Raw genomic sequence first — 25063 nt, 5'->3', positions numbered from 1 at the left:
TGGTTCTTCCATAGCCCTCATGTGTGCAGCAGGGTTTGTACAAAGTGGTTTTATAAGCACAAGGAGTTTCGGTAACTTGAAACATCAGATTTCTGTGCAAAGGCTTTAGGAAAAGTTGAGTTTTGTGTTCATTTAGCAAACACTGTGAAATCAATTCAGCTTTACTGCAGCATGCAAAAAACCAAAAGTGGGATGAGGATGGGGGACAAGGAAGGTGGGAATCCACTCAAGAGTGAAGAAAGTTGCTTGTAAATTGGTTGCAACATCTGGTTGCTAACATCAAGTCAATACAACCCTTCCTTCAAAATTCATTTTACATATTAAAACTGTCCTACACATTTTATTGCAGCATTTTGGCTTCCTCTGCTCCTCAGTGGCCTCTGCAGACATGTTACACTCAGTGTGCTGGTGCTAGGAATGAATAGACTTGGTGAAACTGGATGCTTTTTACATTAAAAAACCCAAAGCCCTGAACAGCAACAAAAAGAAAAACCCCAAACATAAACAGAGATCTCTCTTACCTTTCCAGGAAAAGATCTGGGAAGGATTTCTAGTCTGTGCATGTCTGAAAGTGAGCAGCGTGATGAAATCAGGGCTTGGTTTTCATGCTAGGCTTCACTAAAATAATTTGTTTGTTCGTGGGATGTCTCTTCAAGTTATCAAGAATTTACAGCAGTGAGGAGCAGGTGTGAAATATTGCAAGTCTGAAATATCAGGGTGTCTGCATTAGTGGAGAACACCCAGACACTGCAGTTTATTCACTGTCATCTATTCAAGTCACACACCACACTTAAGTGAAACACAAAATTAAAGCAAAGTGTGTTTTGCTGAAGTTTGCAGCAATGATTTTTGCCCAGATGAGTTCAGAAGTGTCAAACACTGAAGCACATCTCTGTTGATATCCTGATGAGGTTGTCCATGTGGTAACTGAGTGAAAATGTGGCCCAGGGAATGTTTGACCTGGTCTGATTTCTGTCTGAGCTTTGGAGCTGCCCTGGGCTGGGCTGGCCACTGAAATCCCTGCAACCAGCTGGTCCTGTTGGACATGGAAGCAGAGCTGCAGTTGGAGGAGTTAAGTAGGAATGGCTAAACAAGATCAAGAATTGAAAAGAAGTAAAGAAGTGACATTTTGTATGTGCAGTTGTTAACTTTGGGGTTTAATTTTTAATATGAGTTAAAATGATGCTGGAGCTAATCTGGCACAGAACTGTACTTGCTGCTCTTTATTTAGTGCACATTCTGCCTTCTTCATATTAAACCACAATGCACTGCTGGGAGCTTTTCTTGGTGACCCTTGCCACTTGAGCTCCAGATGAGCTCTGACTTTGCTCAGACCATCACTGGAGGTTTGGGCAGTGTTGAATTAAATTAAAGAAAGGTTTCCTGCACCCCTGGGTGCTGTTTGTCCTCTCCCTCCTGTGCTGGGGCTCCATCTCCAGGTGTCTCTTTAGACCAGGTGTGCTCTGGCACTCAAAGTGCCAGCACAGCCTCACCCCTCTCATTCTCCCTGCAGTGTCCCTGACTTTCATCAGGCACAGGTGACACAGCCAGAGCAGATCTGGAGCGCATCAAGAGCAGGTTCAGACTCTGAGGACAGAGGTGAAGGGCACAGGAGTGTAAAATGCACTGTTAAACATTATGCTGTCAGCATAACCATTCCTTGATGTGGGTAATGAAACCTGTACACTCTGATTATTAGACAGGAATTCCTGCAGGCTGAGACAAACATGTATTTCCTTGGAAGAAGCAGAATGCTTGAATTACTCAATCCATTATGCTGCTTTCTGTGGGCCTTGGTGTGACTTCCACTGCAGTCTGCTGTGGGGAATTCAGCCTGGAATTCAACTGCACAAGTTGCAAAAAGTGAAGGGTTTGTTTTTCTCCTGGATATTTCTTAACATTTGTAGTTTGCCAAGTATTCTTTTTCTTATTTTTATAAGGGTGAGGGCAGAAGTGTGTTGTCTGCAAGCAGTTCCAGATCATTTGGACGCTTAATGTGTGTTATTAACCCAGCACTGCTGTAATGGGTTTAAGAATGGACAGCTTATTCACTAAATTAGGGCACTTAACCTCCAAGGTCCCTTTTTCTCATTGTTCAGACAGAAAGAAAACAGTCTGACTCATACCTGAAAGTTTTCTCTAATCAGAACAGAGCATCTAACCTTTTTTGAATTAAAAGCTGTCGTGTAGGTGTGTTACAAAACTATGATGGACTGCAGCATGAGGTTTGCACACTCCAACTATTGTGTGGCTGTTTAATTGCTATTTAAATTTTCCTGAGGACTGAAACTATCCAGGGTCACACATGTGGTATCCAACAACTGCAGCAGAAATTCAGAAATGTTGACTAGTGAGTTGGTTGTTACTCTTGTATAAGATGTCCACATTGCTGGATCCCAGTGTTGCTGTGTGGATCTGTGCAGTTCCTGTTGCTGAAACTGTGCAGAATATTTGGAAAGCACTGGTGGTTGTGGCAGGGCTTGTTTTTTTCTCTCTTAATGTTTCTCCACCTGTGCCTTGTTCTTACTGCACATCAGGGAAGGGGTCTGTAGTTTTCAAGCTGCTGGTTTGCAGTAGGATCTCCTCTTAACCTCTCTTTAATTTAATTTAATAAACACAGGTGTCTCAGCCTCTATTCAAACATCACCAGACAGATTCCTGAGAGTTTCATTCCTGTCCTGAGAGCCTGCACTGACCCAGCATTGCAGATGGGCTGTCAAAAACCCACAGGGCAAGACAGCAGTGGATTATTCCAAATAATCAACCCCTCAGTCTGTGCTTGAGGTGGCCTTTGCTGCTCCAAGGGCCCCTGCTGGAGTTTTGGGGCACAGTGGGGCTCCAGGAGGATTTGCTGCAAAGCATCTTCCTGCTCATGCCCTGCCCCACCTGGGCTTGTTGCATGGGTTTGTTCCCTCTCAGGTGGAGGGCTTTGAATATTTGTCTTCTATTGAACTAAATGATGGGTAAGGTTCAGAGAGTGCCAGTCTTTCTAGAGCTCAGTAGAAATAAAAATAAATTCTCATGCTCCTTTGTAAAGTCAGCTGATTATAAGAAAAAAATAACAAGTCATTATACAACAACAACAATATATATATTTATATAGTATATATTGTATATATGAAATATTGTGTATATATAATATATATTATATATATTGTATAAATATTTATATATATAATTATATAACAATGATAGTACATTTCATCTCTTATAGACATGAAATGTAGTATTTTTTAAAAAATCGAATTACCTCAGCTGAATATGATTTTGAAGTTTTTTGTCCTTCCTTGGAAGTGATGTTCATACTTGCCCATGTGATTTGGAAACTAGTGGGATTTGTGTATTTCATAAAACCCAGTCCCAGGAATTCATTTCCTGCATTGCAAAACTGGAGATGAAAATATGTTCAATGTGAAGATATGCAGATTGTGCTGCCAGAGGGCTCCAGGATAGTGTTATAATTGAGTAGTTTATCACAGGAGCTTTGAAGTTCTTGGATTGAAGGCAAAAGAGAGAATTGCCAAGTGCTTTCTTTTGGGAATTATGGTCATTTCAGGTTAAGAGGCTGGTGGCAGTTCATACCCATTAAAGAAAATTAGCTACACAGCAGAAATAATGGAAAATGGTTAAAATAATAAAACAGACACTGGGTGTGTGAGGACTGGAAAGGGCAGCCAGAATCTGCTCTGTGGGTACATTCACACATGAGAGTGCATTTTTATCCCTTTCCTGGTGCTGGTTTTAGCATCATCCCAAACCAAGAACCAAAGCACTCCTAAAGGGGGGAGGCTTTGCTGAACCTCCAGCTTTGCCTCCAGCTTTTAACTTTGCTATAAATCAAGAAGGTTTTCCTCATGGCTTTAAGTTTCTGGAGTGCAGTAGATAGCCAGGTCAAGGGTGGAAAATGCATTGCTGTGGAAAATGCAGGTTTGTTCAGCTCAGGTGCTGTTACCTGGGGTGATGACTGGGGATGGGGAAAACAAAGCACAGAAAAACTCCCAGGAGATGACTCAGCTGCCACTCAGGATGCTTTGGGCTGACCAAGTCCTTCAGCAGTGCAGTGGCACAGAAAAAACCTTTTTTTTTTCTCAGGAGTGAGGGTTGCTTCAGTTACTTGGCGGAATTGGGCTAATGAAAAACATCAGCAGCTCCTTAGATCCAGGAATCTGGATTAATTCATTATCACTTGGATTTTGGCTCCCATGTTTTCAATGTGGATTTGCCATTTAAAATAAACCCTTTGGAATGAGGTACAGATTAATCATAGCAAAGGATGTGTGCTGTCACTTGAAAACAGGTGCTCTTAAGTTTCTTGGGAAGTTGCTTTTCTTCTGTTCTTCATGAACATTTGGGAGTTGCATGAGTTGTGTCCCTGGTGAGGTTTGTTTTGATGGGAATTCTAGATGGTGTGTTGGATCCTGACCTGTTTTTAGGGAGAAAAGAGAGGTTTTTATTAGTTCCGAACTTTGTTCTGTGACACACAAATTTTATGCATTCCTTCTTGGAAAATACAAAAAATGAGGTGAAGAGAAATTCATCTTCCCTGTAGATTGTGGGGTGTTGCTTGAATCAAGATTCCTTTCAGAGTGTTGGGTTCTTGGCTGGTTTGTTTGTCCCTACTTTGAACTGGTGTGTGGTAACCAGTGGCTACTTTGAAAATGTAGCAGGAACAGAAACTCAACTTTGTGTTTGAGGTTCTGTGCCTAGAAATGAATATTTACCTTACTTAGGAAGCAGCTGGACAGGAAAGAATCCTGGAGCTGTTTAACTTGGGTAAGAGCTGTTTTTTGAAGTGTATGGCAGTTAATTTTTCCTTAAATACAGTTTCCCTACTGCTCTTATTGAATTCTTTATTGATGTAAATGAAGAAATATCTGAGGATTGCAATTAAGTCTGGTGCTCTTTCTCCTTAGATGGCAGGTTATTTTTGTTTTCCATGGGTTTTCATTTTGTGTAATGTTGTCTTAGGTTAAAGACAAATAATATTAATTAGACAGTAAATGTTTTTCAAAATATTGGCTATCTAGGATTTATGCTTGTCACTGAAATGCAAAATCAGCTACTGCCATGAAATTATTGGGCATCAAGGATCTTCAGTTTTGTTGTTAGGAATGTCACTGTTTGCCAGTTAGGCACCTAAGATTTCTATGAAATAGAGGCAAATTTGTTGTTCTTGAGCAGGTATTGATAATAAATGGCTTTAACCAAGTGCAACAACTGTATTCCTTCTAGAAAAGGAACTAAATTTAGGCCATTTCTTTTCTGACTAAAAGGTAACAGAATTAGGCCTGAAGTCTGGTAATTTTTCAGATCAGAAAATATAAAGGAAAATATTTTTTTTAAACACAGAATAGAGCCTTGTCTTAAATCAATCACAAGATTTGCAGAAAGAACATCAGAATGAGTGTGTTTTGTGTGCCCATGAGCTTGTGCCCGTGTATCAGAGGCTGCAGAACCAAACCATTACAGAGCTGTAGGGAGAGAACTGCTCTGTGCTTTAGGAAGAGTCTTCAATTTGGCTTCTCTGTGCCTGGAGAAGCACAACTGGGCAACCAGAGCTCTGAAATGAGCAGCTGAGTAAAGGACCCCAAACCTATAGTCTTGAAGATGTTGAAGAATTAAGTTAGGGATTGACCTGGGTATGTTTGAGATTCACAACTTAGATGAGGACCCAAAGTTTATTATCCAATTATCTTGGATATTTATAATAGAGAGTGGGTTCAGATGGTAGCAGAATAACCTCTGACTACAACAGGAACTTGCTACAATCTTGTAGTGTTGCTTTGAATTTCTGCATCCTTGTACATAAGAGGATTTGAACATTGTATAAGGTATTTTATTTATCTATACCTTCTGAATTATTGAGCTGAAGATTGTGCAAGACTGCAGCATCTGATTGCTGCTGTTATTGGCTCTCCTGTAAGAGCTGCTCTGCTCATTGTGGGGAGCTGGGGTGTCAGATCAGCACCAGGGAGGGCAGGGAGGCTCCAGGCAGTCCGGGATGAGGAGCTGTGACTGCCAAGGCTGCAGAGCCTGGAAGGCTGAGGCACAAAGTGTGAGGAGACAGCGTCCGGATGTTTTGGAAGAGTTGAGTGGCTGAGCAGAGTAATTATCAACTGAAATTCAAGTAATGTAGCAGAGGAAATCTGTGCACTCTCCTGGGAATGCTGGTGCTTTAAGAAATTGAAAAGTCTGTCTTGAATTCACTGGATTGTCTTTAGAGAAGAATGAAAGATGAAGCAATTCAGAGGAATTGTTGCAATGAAGCAGGATTTGCTCCAGTTGCTCCAAGCATCCCTGTTTGTAATAAGTGTGTATGTTGTGTGACTCAGTCTTCAGCATCTACAAAATGTGTGTTGAATTAAATTGTTATTAGAACATAGCAGGACATGTTTATGAGTAAAGCTTCCTTAATAGCTCATCTGAACTCACTTTCATGATGTCTTGTACCATTCTAGTCCAATTCATGTTTCTATTCTCACTGAAATAATTCCTTCCACGTCTGTTTTCTTAAAGCTACCACTGTAGCTGCACTGTTCTTAGCATGCTTAATCCTACAAATTATGCTAAAATAAATTAATAAATTGACAAGGCAGACCTAATGTCAAGAGCTTTACCAAAGCTGATATAGGTGTCATTACTGATTTATTTTTAATGGCGTGATAATCAACTTTGCTGCTGACACTCCAGAAGAGACCTGTATTCCTTAATGGAGGTTTCTTAGATGTTTTTAATTGATTAGACTATCTTAGTTGAATGTGAAATAACCAAGAGTAGTAGCTGGTGCTGTGGGAGAGATGTGTTGAGTAGGATTCAACATCATCTTGGCCCCACATACTACCCAAAATGCAGGAATTCTGCATAATAAGAATATTATTTCATCTGGACATAGATACGTGTTGAAATGAAATATAAATAAATTTGCCTGCATGGTATTATTTCCCTCATATCTTAGACCCAGATGATTTCTTTTCCAAGAAATCTGTTTGGTTCCAAGAGTCCTTTTTGAACACTGATGTGTTTGAAAGCCAACCAAGATTACATGTTAAGGTTTAGCTCTTTGTAGTTGAAACCCACTAGTGAGCCCATAATCAGCTGCCAAACTTTATAAAGGAAACATAAAATATTATGTTGCCCACAAATACCAGCTGTAAACCACTAATGTCTGCATTAGTTCAGTAACTTCAGAGTCACAAAGTTTAATTGACTAATGGGGTAACCTGTGGCAATCTGCTGCTCTGGAGCAGTGTTAGACCTACTGTGAACAGGAGGAGGAAATTTTACGTAGTTCATCACGGTTTCAGTCTGTTTTTCTTCAAATGGCAGATAAGCCTTGAGGCAGAGCACGCTGGAAAAAGCAAATGTTCAGAAGGTAAACACTGTTTTTTAAAACAGACAGAGGCTGCAGTTATGGTTTGAGCAGAGTGAACTTCATGAGGAATGTTTCTCTTAAGGTTAGGGCATGGTGCAAGTAATTGGAATAACAGAAATGGAAACCTTTCACTTAGACACTAAACTCTGTAAGTGATTAATAGGATGATTGATATTGTGTATACAGGACAGGCTGTGCCAATCTGCAGGGGCAGAGGAAAAAGCGATCTCGAGATGTGTGCTGATCAAGGAATGCTGAAGTCTTTCAGAACAGAGAGCTGCAGAATTTCCCAAGGGAAGAATGCTGAGTGTTCCTGGGGAATTGTGCTCGTGTGTGGGATTGCTGTCTCAGACTGGGTGTGGTGGGGAGGTTGCTGTGTGCATGGCAGGAGTGATGGTTCTGCGTGCATTGAAGCCAAGCAAAGCTGTGCTGGGATCAAGTCTTACCAAAATACACAAAAACAGGGCCATGGACACCGTGTTGCTCCATGTCCCTTGGCTGGCTCCTCTCTGCCTCGGGGGATTCCAACCAGCTTAATGCTGTGTTTTGCTAGAGCTTCTCTGAGATAAAGGAAAAGCTTGTGATGGAATGCCGTGAAAAGCAGATGGAGAACAATGTGCAAGTCAAACACCAGCTATTTACTCGCTGCTTACTCCAGACACAATTCTTTCCAGTGTTTCTTGCAATCAGCTCACTGGCACACCAGTGAGTAGTTAATGATGCACCAGGGTAGCAGAACCGAACTCAGAACAGAAGAGAAAATTAGACTGGAAAATCTGAAAGATGCAGGCAGTGATTCAAAGGTATTCTTGGGAAAAAGCATGAGTCAATTGAGAGGACGAAGACAAATGGAAGAGAATGGCTGGTACAGGCAGTGAAAGTGCCCTGTACAGGCTTGGTGGTTTCTTTTCTTCAGTGAACCTTTTAAAATACAGCTGATAAGTCAGGTAGGGATACAGGCTGTCTTGTTCATAGAGCTGAAACATAGGGACTTTTCCCCCCTCATTTCCTGGTCTTTACCCTTACTTTCCTGACAGGAGAATGTTTCTTGTGTTATAGAAATGTCTCGTGCTAAGAGACATGAACCAAGGCCTATAGTTTGTGAAATCTGTTTATAATCCATTTTATGACTTAAGGATTTTATTAGCATTATTTTGATGTCTGTCAATAACCATTAGAAGTAGATTCCAATATTCTTCAACACTTATTTCTGCGCTCTGGTGCATTACATACTGCTCCAATCCAGTTAAGGTCTTGCTTGTATGTTAGACTCATGGAAAGATTGATGTCAAATGTTCTAAAAAGTTATGCCAAAAATATTATACATTTTGTGTCTACATGCCATATTTTTGATGAAGAAAGGAAGACCAGCTGTTTGTCTTGTCCCTGTTGGATAGCACTAGGTCAGGGAGAACAGTGTGGACAGGACTGAAAACCATGAAATATCTACAGCCAAGTAACAGGACGTGCTCAGCTGGCAGAACTTCATGGGTTCTTGGCAAGGGCAGGTCTGGAGGGGAGAAAATGGCAAACCAGCTCCTGTGGCACCAGTGAGTGTTCCAGCCATCTGGGTAGGAGCACACAAGGAGTCACTGAACTTAGTTGTCCTCTTTTCAGGCTCTGTGTGGCCTAAGTTTCTGCAGCAGGTTGGACTCACTTGGCTTTAGAATAATAATTTTGGGACCTTGTACACTTCCTTCAGCTGTTTTGTATTAATTGGGTTTTGGGTATGCACAGCCTCTTACAGAATTGTAATCTCAGGGGAAAGAAGCATATAGTGAGCACTGACACTAGAACTAGGAATGGGAGAAACCCATTTTTAGGAGAAATTTAATCTGTGAGAACAACTTAGAGGAGGAGGCAAAATGCATCGGGATTGATGACTTGCTATTTGAGATTTTGATGCTTTTAATGTTTGTTTGTACAGTTTGAGCAGCTGGTGGGTGCTCCAGTGATAGAAATACTTTCTGCTAATGGGATTTTGGGTGTCAGTTATGGTGTCTGAATGCTGCTTTCTGTTTCCTCTGCAGGGATCTAGAAAAAAACAACATCACAAGAATCACAAAGACAGACTTCACGGGGCTGAAGAATCTTCGAGTCTTGTGAGTAAAACACAAAACTTGTCTGGTTTTTGTGAGACTATTTTAGGGTGCTACTACTTAAAAATTCCTTAATCTCAGGGATCAAATTCTAGTCATTTTGGCATATTATCCAGTTGTTGGTATTGTTTTAAACCAGGCAACCTGAACAGTTTCCTATGTCAAACAGTAAATTTTAGTTCTATACTAAAGTGACTGCAGTTTCAGAGCTGTTCAGTTGTTTCTTACTGGCTTTGAATAAGTCATGTGCTAAAGATTGTGGTCTGCTTTGCAATCACTCATGTAGAAATCACTTCTATTGAGACATTAGCAAATGGGACTTTCAGATTTTGGCCACTGTAGGTACAGTCCCATGAACAGCATTTTGTGTAGTCTGAAGCAGAAGTTGGTCAAGAATAGGGGTAGAGCTTAAGCACAAGGAGACTGGTGAGGTTTTTGGTCTAGTATAAATACAAAGATTTCAGCTGGTGCTGTCTCATGACAGCACCTCAGTATCTGTCTCAGTATCTCCGTCAAGAGCTTAACCTGTAGATAGTCTTTGAACATCAGACTTTGATTCCTGGGTTCCTGTTTTCTCTACATGAATCTCAAACAGCACTACTGAGTTACTCAGAGGAAAACTTTTCATCATTGTCTTCTAAAACAAACTCTAAAGCTGCAACTAAAGAACTGTTAGAGTTCTTTAGTGATAATTCAAGTAATATTTAAGTCCTGCTAAGGAAAAGGTGAGACTTTTCTCCTGCTACCTTAACACTTATGAACAAGTTGTCTAATACTAAGGAAACACCTTAAATCTATGGGAAGACTTCTTGGTCTTGTGGTGTTTCTCTCATCTCTAGCAGAGGAGTTGTTTAGATTTCCTTGGCTCCCATCCCAGCTGTCAATACCATTTTGAGAGTCTATTAAAATACATGTTCTATGCTATATTAATGCCAATAGTTGTTTCAGTTTGGTTGGGTTTTCATAGTGTCAGACATTGCTTAATCATGCTGCAGTCTTTTATGCCTTCAGGAATAACCAAAATGTACAACTGCCCTCTTTAGAGCTTTTTTGTGCTTTTGTCCTGTGTTCATTTCAGGTTTGTGTAATTCATTTGCTCAGACTTTGAGTAGTGTGGTGTCTGCCACAGATATCATTGGAATAAAGCATCCTTCAGATTTTTCTTAACTTTTCTTTGGTTTCTCTTATCATCTCTTCATAGTTCTGTTACTAAACCCCTATTTTTCCTTTTTTCCCCTCCCTGTTTGCTGGGGTTCCAGTGGGAATACAGATATCTGCGGCCTGTCCCAGTGTTCCTAGAAATGTAGCATAATTGTGTTTGCACACATCAGAATAAGGACTAGGAGCAAGTGACCTGGAAACTCATAGCCCTGTACAGCAGAAAGAAATCCTCCAGTCCCACACGTTCAAAATAGATGGAAAGGAGAAAACTTTTAGTTTTCAGTCAGTTATCTCAATTATGGCACACAAATCTCCTAGAAAGATGAATAATGTCCCAGGGATGTAAGCACCAGCCTCCAGACCAGCACTTTGCTGAGCAAAATGTGGTTACAGAGGTTTAGGAACAAAAATATTTACCAAATGTGGAGGTCAGGAGGAAAATTTGGAATCAATTTCCTGTTAGTGACCAAGAGAAACAGTGCTCCTCCACCCTGATTATTTTAATAATCTCCAATTAAAATTGGTATTGATACTTAGGTGAGAAGCGTTTTGATAATGTTTGAAGAGAAGTGGGGATGATTTTCTGTTTTGTTAAAATTAACTGGTATTTCTGGAATTGCAGACACTTGGAAGAAAATCAGATCAGTGTGATAGAACGTGGAGCTTTTCAGGACCTGAAACAACTTGAAAGGCTGTAAGTATCTGTATTTATACCTGTGGAAAAGCTGCACATTTCTACCTCACTCTTAATGGTCATCCATAATATATAATGATAATAAAATTAACTTTCTTTAAGAAAGAGAGAGATGAGTACCTGCCTAAATTAAAACATGCTCTTAAAGACAGCTGAATTTACATTACATGATAGCTAATACTTGAAATTAAATGTGGAGTGACTGCCAAGAAAATAGAACTGGAAGTGAAACCAGAGTCTCAATAACATTACCAGAAGAACATAATCTGGGCAAATCTTAAAATTGGTCTGTGGGGGAAAGATTTTTTTTTTAAGTAATAATTTCATATTATTGTCTATTTTTGTATTTTATATGTGTCTGTGCTGATGGAAATTTAATTTTTTTTCCTTTGAGAACCATAGTATTTCTAAAACTGCCTTTATATTTAGTTTTCTGATTCCCTTAATTTCCTCTGAAGTAGCATAATGCCAGTGATAGCAGTGAATTCCAGGGTAGCAAAGAAGACTTGTGGAGGATGGATTGTAGAGTTCTTCTGCTTTTTAAGTTATTTTTGCTTTTTAAGTTAATAATTCCTCTGCAGTTAATTTCTTTTCTTTTTTTGGAGAAGGTGAATATAAGATGTCTATTAATATGGAATTAGTTTATAGGAAACTCCTGGTCCTGCAGGAGTATAAATTTAAATATTAAAAAGGACAAAGTTAATTCTGCACCCAATTGCTGCTCTTAGCTGTGTGTGCTCCTTTTCATCATCATTAATTCTGTTTATGGTGAGAGCAGAACAAAATCTCTGCAAAACTGAAATACTTTGGAGAATTATTCTTTGTTAGAGGTAGGTGACCAGAACAATATCACAAGCTGGTTTGGAATGCAGGCTTTTTATGCTTGGTTGGTAACTGTTATCTGCAAGGCATTTCTTGTAGGACTTGTTATTTTCCCATTGATATTTTCTAAAGCAGCTTTCAAGAGTTAAGTGCCCACCAGCAATTATTCAAGAGAAGTCTGGAGTATTGAGCTAATGCTGTGCTAAAGCTGTTTCAGATGATCTCAGGATTAGATTTGCATTGGAGTTGTTTAATGAGTGTGCTGAACATTTAAAATTAATTTACCCAGTACTTTTGTCATGAATCAGAGAGCTCCATCTATGGCAATAAGGGATATGAGTTTTAAATTCCAACAGATTTGCACCTATATTCAATTAAAAAGTACTTTCAGGTGCAGAGTTTTGCTGTGGCTGATTTATTTCAGGAAAAAACTGACCCTAGCTTAATTTTCTAAAATTAAACATAGCCTGACATTGTAGAATAGTTTTTTCACATAAATCACTGTGAAGAGTCAGTATCCTAACTACCAAGTCCTAGTTTTGAGCTCATTTTATATACATGTGTATACATATATAAATAAATCTTCCTCATACCTATATTTAGATAAAGATTCCTGTAGTTTTCTCATACCTATATTTAGATAAAGGTTCAGGTAGTTAAATTTTGAGAGTTTTGAAGAGCTTCCAGGAGAAAGGCTGGCTCTTGGTAGCCAGAAACAAAACTCAAATGTCATCTGTGTGTTTCTGCAGGGCCTGCTCTGCCAGCAAATGAGAACAATATACATTGTGAAAGCAGAAGGCAGGAAATATGATACCTTTAATAGTGTCTCTTTAAGTCTGTGATGTTTGAAAGTCTCAGCTTTTTTTTTTTCCCCTTCCCTGTACGAACTCTTTACTTGGCCTGTTCACCATACTGCATCTCTGCTTCTCTTTTAGCATTGCCTGTCATTAAAATATTTCCTAAATTAATGTAGTATGAAAGGGAGGTCTGGAAACTTGCAAATTTTTGGTATTTTAGCTTAAATCATTTTTAGGACAAAACTATAAATCTGGGCTTTTTTGCTATGAGTAGGCTTTGGAGAATGGACTGTGGAAAGTTTGGCGTAACTCACAAAGGCAAAATTGCAACATTTTAGGTAATATTAAAGCTATTTTATTAAGTATTGTCAAACATTGCAAAATGTTAATGAAGAAAGTATGTTGGTTGCATTAAAAAAAACTGGCTTTTTTCCATTTAATTTCTTTCAAATAACAAATAAAAATCCCTTACATTGCTTCGATTTTTGGAATAATGTTCTTTTTTGATCTATTGAAGTGGATGCAAAAGTAATCATTAGCTTATTTTTAAACAAAGCAGCTGTACTGGGTCAAACTTTAAAGAACAGGAGTAATTTCTATTCCTGGCAAAATACCACATAATAAAGGTTTTCATTCAAAGTAACAGGGGAAGTATGTTCCACTCCTTTCCTCATGATAGGCTTCCAAAGGGCTCAGGTGAATATTGGAGTTCATTTTATTTTCACTTGTCTGGACATTGAAGCACTTCCATCATTATTACCTGAGCAAATCAGCAAAATTTTGTTTGACATGTTCTGTAAAGTAAGCTTTAAATAAAATGTTTTTGGAGCTGTTATCCACTGCTGCCAAATCTGCCATGGGGGTGGCCCTCCTGTTATTTGGATTTACTCTGATTTTTCTTTTTTTTGGTGGGACATTAATGCTTAAAATGCAAATGAAGGAGGATATGGTCAGTATTTATTTGCAGGGAATAATTGTTTTAACTTGCATGGGTAGAGTCTGACTACTTTGTTCAAAATACAAATTTTATTGTATTGGCTCAATAAAATTTGGCCATATCAGTTGAAGAGAGAACATCATGCAAGGTATCTTGAATTGACAGCACAAAGCTGAGAAATGAAGAATTGTGGAAGGTAGAAACCACTTCTTTTTTTGGCATGTTTGTACTCAGCACTTGGAAAATGAAGGACTCTAACCCAAAATTCAGTGTAAGTTCTGTTGAATCCTAAGATCCAGAATCCTGAGAAAGACCAGTGGTACTCACCACAGTGGAAAAGCCAAAATGTTTCCAGTGCTTTTATTGCAGCAAGGTTGTAGAGCTTTATTCCAGAACATAAAGATCAGTGATGAGGTAGCTGACCCCTATTTTGGGTTTTACCATTTCACTTTTATGCTTTGCTATTAACACAGTGTAGGATTTTAAGATAAACGATGATGAAATTTCACGTGCCAGGAGGATCAAGAGGCAGATTGGTGGGCCTGAAAGATGAACTGACGTTTCTCCCAGAGCCAGATGTATGTCACACATTTCTGTGAAAAATGAGGCAGGATATAAGACACCAACAGATCCTGACTTTTCCACGGCCAACTGCCAGAAATTGTCACGTAGCTCTGTAATCTTCAAAAGAATGGACTTTGGCTGATGGCTGCTTCTTTCTACTCAAATTAGTGTCTTTAGCAAGCATAAAAGATCTCAACATCTGAAAACACTAAAACTGTGTTTTTGTTGTTTAGGGGAGGGGGGAAAAATGTATAAGCGTGGCCAAATCAAATCTTCTCAAAGTTGGGAAAAATAATTAGCTCTAAGAAAATGGCAAAAAAGCTAGAATCCAGGTTTTAACCCTGGTATGGTTTTGGTTTGGTCTGTGTGAAGATACAGGTCAAAATGGAAATTAGGTTTGATTTTTAACTGCAGTGATGCTACTGTGCATTGAGTCTTTGTAAGCAGCTTCCCAAATGCTTGATAGGGGTATTAAAAGTGTATTTATTTGGCACAGTGTACTGTAAAATTGCTATTAGTGACCAAAGATGCTAGGGAAAAGAAGAAATTGTTATGTGGTGCTTCACAATCTGGATTTCATAAATTGAGATTGGACATGCTTTAAATAAATCATGTAATACAAAAAGCATCTTCCACAATTACCATGCTGAGTGGAGAGGTTGGTAGGTGCTTCAGAGTAGCTGGGGAAGAAATAAAAGCTTTGGGCAGCTCTTTGCTGCTGTAAACAAAGGCAATCCTTGGCAGCATGGAGCAGACCCTGGTGTTTACACAAGGTTGAGCAGTTTGGGTGTTCCTGCTGGAGCTGCATGCACTACACGTTTCAGAGGCCACAAGGAGCTGTGAAGATGTCACACAGGTCAAATTTAACCTTTCAGAAAAAAATTCCTTCTTGTTTTCAATCCCCATTTTGCTTTGGTATGGTGGGGAACACATCCCATTGGAAATCCATGCTCATGAAATGTTTATCTGGAAATGCAGGAGAACAAAAGCACCCTAAAGGGGATTAGAGCTGTGACTGAGTATTTTATTGGTTTTATCAATTGTGTGTTTCCCTCTTGCTGCTCCAGGTGAGTTGGTTTAGTACCAGGTGTGCTGCCAGCCTGCCCAAGGCTGCTGTGTTGGGATCTCTGCTTGTCAGAGTGATCTCGAGAAAGGTTAGAAAGTCTCTTTTCCCAGCCCGGCGCTTGAAGAGGAGTCAGAGCTCTTCATTTCTCGGTCTCAAGGTTGTTCATTGTATCTTATCTATAAAACTCTTTCTCCTGCCCTGCTGAGGTCCATCCAACAGGACAGTTCCAGGCACTCTGCCTGCCCCCAGGGCAGTGTTATGTCTTTATAATAAAACCTACATGTGCAATGTTTACAATTACTTCCCAATACCTATCTGTTAGACAGTGAGCTTCTACTCTAAACCAATCTGTAAGTGCCAACATCACAGCAGAAGATGGAGGCCAAGAAGAAGAAGAAGGAGAAAGGCTGGACACACCCAGATCCATCCTTCTTGCCCCCTGAACCCTCATTCTAAAAACCCCAAAATCTACTTTTCCACCCTGTGATAACTTCACTATTATTCTACCTAAACTGTTGTGGCTTGCTGATCTTCATCTAAGGTTGGTAATTTGCTCCATGGGTCATAATCAAACCCACAGGTGTTTTGGGCTCTGTGCCAGGGTCTCTGAGCCCCCTGGCAGGGTCCTGGCACTCCTGGACAGCCAGAGGGATGTCCTGGGTTCCCACACTGCTGCAGGTGTCTCTGCACACTGGAGTGATGGATTTCCCTGCTTTCCCCCCCAAAGACAGCAGCATCCCCCTGGCTCCTGAGGAACTGGCTGTGGGATATGTCAGAACCTGGGCTGCACTTTCCTACAGCTGCAGGAGCTGCCTTCAAGGGGAAAAACAGCCCTGAGGTGTCTGATCCCAGGTCACAGTCTGGGGGCCAGTGGTGCCATCTCTTGTAAATGAGGGAAAACTGTTTCCTTCAGAGACCACTGGTAAAATGAGTCACCCCTTGTGGGAGCTGGCAAAGAATAAACACTGAAATTCAGGTTGTGATACCTGGAGGTGTGTTCTGGTCTCTTGGTTAGAAGGATAGATTAGCACTTAGTTCTTGTGCTGCCTGCAGCTGTGAGCTAAGCAGTGTAAAGCTCTTTGTTGCATTGGTTGATGCCTGCAAATTTAAGTAGTATTTATTGATATTGGTGAATATTTAATTAATATTGTTGATAACTTTTCCCCCACATCTTCTGAGAAATTATTCCAGTCATTTAAAAAAGAGTCCTGTAACCAATCTCTGACAAAGCAATTTCTCTTACCTTGCATTTCCAGGCCAATTTAGCATGGCTTTTCAAATGAGTGTGACTGTTTACATTGTGAGAAGTCCAATATGAGGAGCCAGAATGTTTTGGGTGGGAGTATCTGACAGGGTGTTACTGGTTTTATTCCTGGATGCTGGTGGGACAATCATGGCGAATGGAGCACTTGGTGCTGCAGAATTTTTACAGTATTATTTGAGTCCCTTCCCTTCATTTTTACTCTCAAGTCTGGGGTTTGTTTAGGGCTTCCCTCTCAGACAACATCCTTGAAAAATACATGGTAAATTAATGAATTTATTTGGAGGGACTAATTGTTTTAACTTGCATGGGTAGAGTCTGACTGCTTTATTCAAGAATTGTGTTGATTTGGAGTGTGGCTTTGCAGTTTCCAGGGGCTGTAATGCACCTTTTACTGCTTACGGGTGAGCCATGCCATCATCACTGCTTCACCTGCTGTTTTCTGACCCTGATGGCAATAGAGTAGCAGCAGCACCCTCCTGTAGCAGCTTTCCATGCTCACAAGTTCCTTCCTCATGTTATTATTGCCCAGAGCTGCCCAGTTTGATGCTCTGGGGGGAGGCTGGTGCTGTCTGATCCCCTCTCAGCAGTGCCCTGGGGATGTTCACTTTCCATTCCTGCAGAGTGCACAAATCAGACTGATCAAAGGCACCTCCCCTGTGTGCACCAACCCCCAAACAGCTGGGAAACCGGGTTGGAAAGGTGGGAGGCTGGCACAGAGGGAGAGGAGGGTGATCCCTGCTTGCCCTGCGCATTGGCACTGCTGGAAATGGGGTGTGCAGCTGCCTGGGCTGGAAGTCAGCCCCAGAAATGGAGATTTGCTGATTTTCACATGTTTGCAAGAAACTGAACTGCCTCTCTTCCCCAAATCTAATTCTGCCCCTGCTGGACCAGCTGACCACCTCTTAGATCTCAGGGATGTGCTGTCCTTTCCCTGGAGAGGCCGAAATGCTGTGGCAATCCCAAATCAAATTTTAAAGTAAATCATGTTTTATCATGCCTGGAGCAGAGGAATTTAATGGTTTCCCAGCTGCCCTTCACCCCTGCAGGAGCTCACACTGGATATCTGACTCTAGAGGAAGTCACCAGTAAGGAATTCCTGTTTCTTGTAAGACTTGCTTAACAAAACCCAGGTGAAATCAGCAGCTTCCCTGAGGAATGTGAATTACAACAACAAGATAAAATGATAAATACAAATTTTATTCATGAGCTATGATGGAAACTGCTATGCAAGATGGTGAATTGCTGAGATGTGTGGTTGATATTTTACCTTCAGAATCACTCAGGACAAAACCAGTAGTGAGGGCAGAGCAGCTCTTGTTGATCTGTATGGGGAAAAAAGGATAAAATAGTAAAATAGATATTGACAGATGGTATGTGAGCAGTGCACTTGAGCCAGCCACAGGGGAAGAATGCTGGTATTGCATCCAGTCTCACCTTTGCTGATTCTTGGAAGGAAGAAGGAAGTTAATTAATTGGGTATTGCTTTTAATTCAGCATTATGTGCTGCTCTTGGCTCACACAGCCAGAATAAATGTTCCCAGTGAATGGCTCACATGCTTCCCTTATCTGTCAATACTGTGGACTGGCTGCTCTGGAAGATTTCACTGAGATGGATTTTTCTTGCACTCTTTAAGTGCCAGTAATTGAGAGAGATGTCAGTCCATTGTGTGAGTGATGGATCAGATATGGTCAGGAGTGATTATTGTTCTTTTTTGTTTAAAGGAACTCTCTTTTTGCTGTTCCCACCCTTCAGAGATGCAATCAGTATAAAACTGGGGCAGGATGGGGATTTGCAGCTATTAGTACAAAAAGTCATTTTTTCTGCAAGGGAATGTTGGAAGATGTCTGGTACATACATTTCCATATAGAGTCAAGATTCTCACAAGAGCTCAGGATGGGACAAAATACTCAAGTAAGGACTAGTTCATCCCAGTTCCTATGGGGAATCAAGTATCCTATCATTAATATTAATTCTTCAGAAGGAAATGTTCCCTTATTTTGGCTGTAGTACAGTGGTAGTGACCAGGATTAATAAATATTTTTTATATACTGTGAGCAGTAAGCACACATCCCAAGATGAAGCATACTTAAAGCTTTAAGACTGTCTTAACATTTTTATAGTCTGAAATATTGGAATTTCCCTTTGAATTTTGTTGATTTCATATGTGTAGCCACCAGTTTTGTCAGGAATTATACCTAGCAACTCTCTGAATTTTCTTCAAAAGATCTACCAAAGGGCTGAGGTAACTAGAACCTTGAAACTAGAGAATTAATGTTATTTTTTAGAAAAAACAAATAAAAAATTTATTTTTAAAACTAAAACACTAATAATACGAATTCTGTTCATAGTTAAAACTGAATATTGTGTAATATGAATGTACACCAGAATAACCAAGTAGTCTGTATTCACACAGAGACACTTCTGTAATGTCCATGCCTCAGCATCTCAAGATTAATTAGTGTTTACCTTCTCCTGCCAATAGGGGCTTGCAGGTAGAACTTGTTTATTTTTTGGGAGACACAGTGGTTCAAGTGTAAGTATAGATCACTCATGGTGTAAGACTGTGGTGAAGCAAAAAAAAAGAAAAAAACTTGAAGTGGCTTCTAGAAGCAAAACCTGGGTCATTTTCAGATGCCCCCAGTCTGTGTTTGGTTCATACAGAAACCACTGTCCTGTTCAGTGTCTTCATAAAGCTGGCTGTGGTTTATTCTAAGTATTTCAGTAGTTTAAACCACAGTGTGAAAAGGTCAGCTGGTTTTTAGAAGCATCACTGGGAACAACATTACTTACAGAAGCATAAAGAAAAGCTGAAACATGAAAAAAAAATATATCTGGGGCTTTTTTTGGAGGCAGACTTGGTCATTCTGTGGATGCTGGGTACTTGGAAAAGAGCAATGCTCAGCTGTGCCATGTGCTCTGAGCAGGGTGGCACCTCAAATCTGTGGCTTGGATATTGATGTTGGGGGTTTTTTTCCTTGTATTAAAAATCATAATTTCAGTTTATTGAAATTAATCAAGCATTACTGCAAGCATTGAAATATCATTTTGAAATACCAATCTTTTCTGCACAGGTGAGCTGGTGTGGTGTACAGGTTACGTGCTTGAAAATGTTTTGTATTACTTATCATCCATTTAGAAAAACCTAAAAATTGCCTTTTCCTTTTCCTGTGACATTGTTGAAATTATGGCAAGCTGTCAATTTGCCAAAAAAATTCTGCATTTGCTGCACCTGGAGTTTCAGGACTGATAATAGGTGCAGATGAATTGAGGAAATCAATCCCCCAGTCAGCCTGGCAGAACTTGCTCCAGGTGTGCCAGCTGTGTGATAATGGGGGTTCCTGCACCCCAGGCATTTTATTGGAGTTGTGCTTGATGTGAGGGGCACGGACATTCTGAAATGGTCAAAATTTCATCCTCCTACTATTGATGAGTGCCTTGCAAGGGGTAGGGCTTGTCCACACAATCTGGAGGTAAAATGGAAAAAAAAAGGTAAAAAGGAACCGGTGAACCTTGATGAGCAGATGCTTTGTGCACTGCCTGCTGCTTTGGGTTTCTACTGGATCATCTTTATTTAGCAAAACAAAAAAATCCCAAATCCAACCAACAAATAAAACACACCAAAATAGTATCAACACCAAAAAAAAAAGTTAAGCCTGTGTTACTTATAAATTAGTTCCAAGATAAATCCCTGCCACTCTTTCTTGTCCATTCTTGGACAGAACCCTATTTGTGTGTTTATTGTCATGGGACTCCTGTGAAATAAATTTTAAAATGGTGCAGTAGCTGTCACTTCCTTACCCTTTGGGGACTATTCAGTGAATGAAACATTTTAGGAAACCACTTCTTTGAACATGTGTGGAGGTGATATTTTCTAATAGGGTATGTGCAGTTGGAAAAATGACAGTTCCTGGGTACTGTGTTTATGTCCTGTGGGCTCCTAGAGGGCACTAATACCATCAAATTTCATGGCTTGCTCTGTCTGTAGCACATAATTACACAGTTACACATTACTCAGCCGCTGCAGGACAGCCAAGGTCCTGGTTATGGCTGGTCCAAGAGCAAACCTTTTATTTCTTTTGCAAAAATTATTAAAAAAACTAAAAGAAAATTAAAAATTCTCCGCTCTTTTCCAAGGGAAGCCATTAGCAGCTCTGTCAATAGGCCAGCACAGGAGGAATCCAAACACAGGAAGAGTTCAGGGGAGGTGAGGGCAGAGGCAGGATGCAATGCTTCAGTGAGAGGGTTTGGTTTGCATTAGTGCCTCTGGCCAGGGCCACAAAACAACCAGGTTTATTTTAACAACATGAAAATAAATGAACCTGATTTCATCAAAAACGTTTTTGTAATAGGTCACTGACCCACAAGAACTCATGGAAAAACAAATTTGGGTCTCATTTATGCAGACAAGAGGTTCTGTAACCACAGGAATCCTGGGCTTCCTGAAGCAGTGGTGACAGAGCAAGGGGGACAAGGACACTGCCCTGAGCCAGAGCTCCCTTGGAAAAGCTGATCAGCCCTGGACATTGCATCACAGCTTTTAAAATTATTCTTTTCTGTGCCTTGTTTGTTTGATTTTAGCAGGTTTTTTTTAATACTTGGTGAAGATTTATGAGGGTATTTGTTTAAGCAAAACACTTCAGGATTTAGCAGTCATTTCTTCCAGATCTGTAGGAAATGCTTAAGTGTCTGTGTTACTGTTGGGTAAGAGCTGCTGCATCAGTGGTCTGGAATTATTTGGGTGAACTTTATTTAGCTTAAATAATTTCATCAAAAGGGTTTTGCTGCTTTGAGCTTCCTCATATTAGAAGGATTATGCTGCTTGCTGTCCCAGAAATACCATAAGTGTTGGCTGAATTTCATGCTGTGGAGCACAGCAATCCTTAAATAATCCTGCTCCTGAGTGAAACATGATGAATTCAAAGCACTTGACCTCCTTTTGTTCTTGGAGAATACATGAATATGTAGGTCTTGAGGTCTCTCTGCCTTGGAGCAGATCAGTGCAGTCTTGACTTTGCTTTTTTTGTGGCACAATTCCATTTTAGCTGTGTCTGTTGAACTGGAGCTCCCCTCAAGCTGCACCTCCCTTCCACATGGAACACAACAAGCCAATCCGTGCTGGTTTATAGTTATCTTCATGTTAGTGTCATGCTCTCAGTTCCTTTGAGATAATCTCTTCTTTGGATCTTTCTGCTTGGGTCAAGGTGTTCTAGTATGAGGTTCCTAAAAAGAGAGGATTTTAGGGTTCAAGCAGGTATTGTGGATGTTCTATGTACATTTTCATATTGGTATTTGGGGACTCTGAGTGGAAAACATGTCCTGTAGTGTGTCAGGAATACAGGAGAGAAATGGGAGCTGCTGGATGCTGATACACCTCAGAACAGCTGAACCCTGCATTTGAAAACCTTCTGGGAAAGCAGAAGTGGATCAGAGGAATTATCACAGAAACTGGGAGCTCTCAGCTTTTAGGCAAGGTGGATTTTGTGCCTGATAACCTTTGTGTCTTCCTCAGGAGATGCTGATTTGTGACAGGTGATTGCAGTGCTGGCAGAGCAGTTGGGAGCTGTTTCTGTTTGATCTCTTTGAGCAGGGCAATACCTTTATTGGTATTGGCTTTTTGCTTGGACTCAAGTGTGCAGCGTGCTCTTGGTGCCCCTCCATCATTTCCTCATTCCATTCAATTGGCTTGGGAGGATGGAGCCTTTTTAAAGCATCCAGTTTGAGATGATCCTGCAATTCTTCCTTTTCCCCTGGTTCTGCTTGGCACAGATCCCTGGGAGAGGGAGCACCACAGTGCCCTGAGCATTCCTTACTATATATGGGTGGTGTGGGGAGCAGGGCTGGTGCTGCCTTATTCAAATAGGAACAGGGTTCTGTTCCTTCTGCTAGAAAGGACAAGAAGAGTTGTACTTAGAAGTTTTCACAGCGGTTTCTGACTTCTAGAAATAATATAAACTTCGAAGGCTTGTCAATAGGGACAGCATAGTTTGGAGATGTGAATGCTAAAAATTTTTTTTCCTTTCTTCATAGGCTTTCAGCCCTGACCTGCAGAGATTACTCACTAGTGTTAAAAAATGGTTTAGTCATGTCTGTGATACTGTCTTTACAAAAATTGATGAATATTAAAAGTTATGGGCATTAGTAATGAAAAAGTCACCCTGTTTCTATCATTCTAAATGAGTGCTTGAAGTTACACAGTGTGAGTTCCTATTTTTTTTCTGATTTGAAATAGGAAGCTTTCTAAAACTTGTCAGAAATTGAGAAGCAACTTCAGCAGAGACCATCTCTGCTTGAGGGTTTATGGATCAAGCTTTTTTGGCTTCTTTGAGTGATCGTTGAAAGAAATTGTGAATTTTTGTATATTAAAGTCATCTCCAGACAGACATAAGCTACTATAGTGCATGTTTGTAACTCAGTAGTTGTGTAAACTTGCTGCTGTGTTGAGAGACTGGGCACGCACCTCTGCTTGCCTCTTCTGCATTTAAAGGATTTTCTTGCTGTTGCCATTAATAAACACTCTGACACTTAAGAGTCTTATTCTCATCTTCATTTGGGTTGGTACTAAGGTTTCTCTCCATTTCAGTATCACTTTAGGGCATTGATGGCAGTTTTTGATGATCACAAGAATGTAATTAGGATGTTTTTGTTTCTTCACGTTGGCTTTGGGAAAAGTTGAAATTTAAATCTGTTCCTCCTGCTTCCCTTGCCAGTGTTAGTAGTTTGCTCCTAGCCAGGGACCATCTGTGTAGTTCTGTCCTCCATCCTAATGTCAGATTTTTTCATATGAGGAGATACTTAATAAAGAAAAAAAAGAAAAGATGGATTCTAATATTGAAAGCTATGAAGTGTTACAGAGCCACAGTTCCTGTGCTGCTGAAATGCACAGACATGTACTCTGCACTTCTGAGGAGGGGAGCTAATCTTTCTCAGTCTAATGAGAAGTTGGTAATAAAGGTTATTACTTGTGACAGCTTTGAAAATGTGAACCAGGACCACCCAGCCTGCTAAGTTTGTAATAAGGGATCTCAAAGTTATAACTATTATAAACAGTTTTCCTTCAAAAAATGGTCCCTTAGCAACTTGCAGTGGTATCTCTCCCAAGTTTTTTGTAAAAGCTTCTGAAATAACACATCATGTGGATGAAGAAGTTCATTTATCCCACACCATAATCCTGTAATATGGTTGTTCTGGGCTTCCTCAGTGTCCTTATTGAAATTCCATTATAGATCGTCTGGCTTTATTTCCTAGGGCAGTAATATAAAGAGGTGATGACAGAAAGTAATGGATAAGGTTGACTTTTTTTACTGGGTGCTGCATCTTGACTGTTTTTCCTTACCAAGAGGAAGTGATATGGAGCAAAGGAGAAGTTACATTAATGATCACTATGGATTTCTTGACTCTAATAGGATTTTCTGGTGAAACCATTGCAAGCAGTTGGCTGTGCTCCTGTTCCTGCTTCCCAAGCCAGTGCTTCCAAAGAAAAACTTAGTTACTCCTTGGAGTTCAGTAACTCCTGTCTTTCTATTTCAGTCTTTTATGCATTAAGTCATTTTTATTGCTTATTGGTTCTGCCCAAGCTTGTGATGTAACCACTTCTTCCTTAAGTAACTTGTAGGAACTCTTTTAACTGCATCCTGTTCCCTGAGCCACATCTCCAAGGATGATAGAACCACAGAGCTCTTGACAACAAAGGAAAAAAGGGGACCTTGCTTAGTGCCAAAAGGGAGACCCAGATGTGCTGAGTGTGAAATAAAATAAATGGCCAAGCTGGGGAGTGAACCCAAAGTTGCTTGGATAATTTCTGGATATGAAAGGCTGAAGTAGCAGGACTGCTTCTTTAAAGCTACCCATTAAAAATGTAAAGCCACTGTAGTTTTTATTTTTCTGTTGGAGAATGAATTGTGTAATAGGCAGCAGTGTGAACATGGATGTTAAACTTGAAAGTTGTTGAACTTGTGTGGAAAGGAACTGAGTGCTCCTTACTTCATGAAAAATATGAAGTGCTTTGATCTGGGTCAAAGCTGGCAATGCTGAGTAGAAAGGAAGACAGGATTTGGAGGCTGATGGGTATCACACATTTGTGGAGTTAAAACCAGGTAATTGCTCTATGTGGAGACAATAATAAAACTGTCAGGTTTAAGTCAGAGCCTGTGTATCAGCTTAAACTTCTGGGTGGAATGTGTTCACTAATGTTAGTATAGTACTGCAAGATATTTTAAATGAAAAAAAAAGATGTGCAGAAGAGATTTTTGCTGTGAGATTATCTAGCAGAGCCAGGTCCTTTGCTTT

At 40.2% G+C, this 25063-nt stretch overlaps 1 protein-coding gene across 1 annotated transcript in view; it reads left to right on the top strand.

Annotated features, from left to right (window-relative positions):
* SLIT3 (slit guidance ligand 3) overlaps positions 1 to 25063 on the top strand; it is a 483586-nt gene that overhangs the window by 11759 nt on the left and 446764 nt on the right. Inside the window, exons 2-3 of the mRNA XM_054287925.1 lie at positions 9403 to 9474; positions 11255 to 11326. Of these exons, the coding sequence (XP_054143900.1) occupies positions 9403 to 9474; positions 11255 to 11326 (144 nt within the window). The remainder of the gene's footprint in view (positions 1 to 9402; positions 9475 to 11254; positions 11327 to 25063) is intronic.

Source organism: Melozone crissalis, unplaced genomic scaffold (genome assembly GCF_028551555.1).
Source record: "Melozone crissalis strain CALT ecotype California unplaced genomic scaffold, PUWL_Pcris_2 ptg000061l_1, whole genome shotgun sequence".
Lineage (NCBI taxonomy): Eukaryota > Metazoa > Chordata > Aves > Passeriformes > Passerellidae > Melozone > Melozone crissalis.
This window is presented reverse-complemented; position numbering and strand designations above follow the sequence as displayed.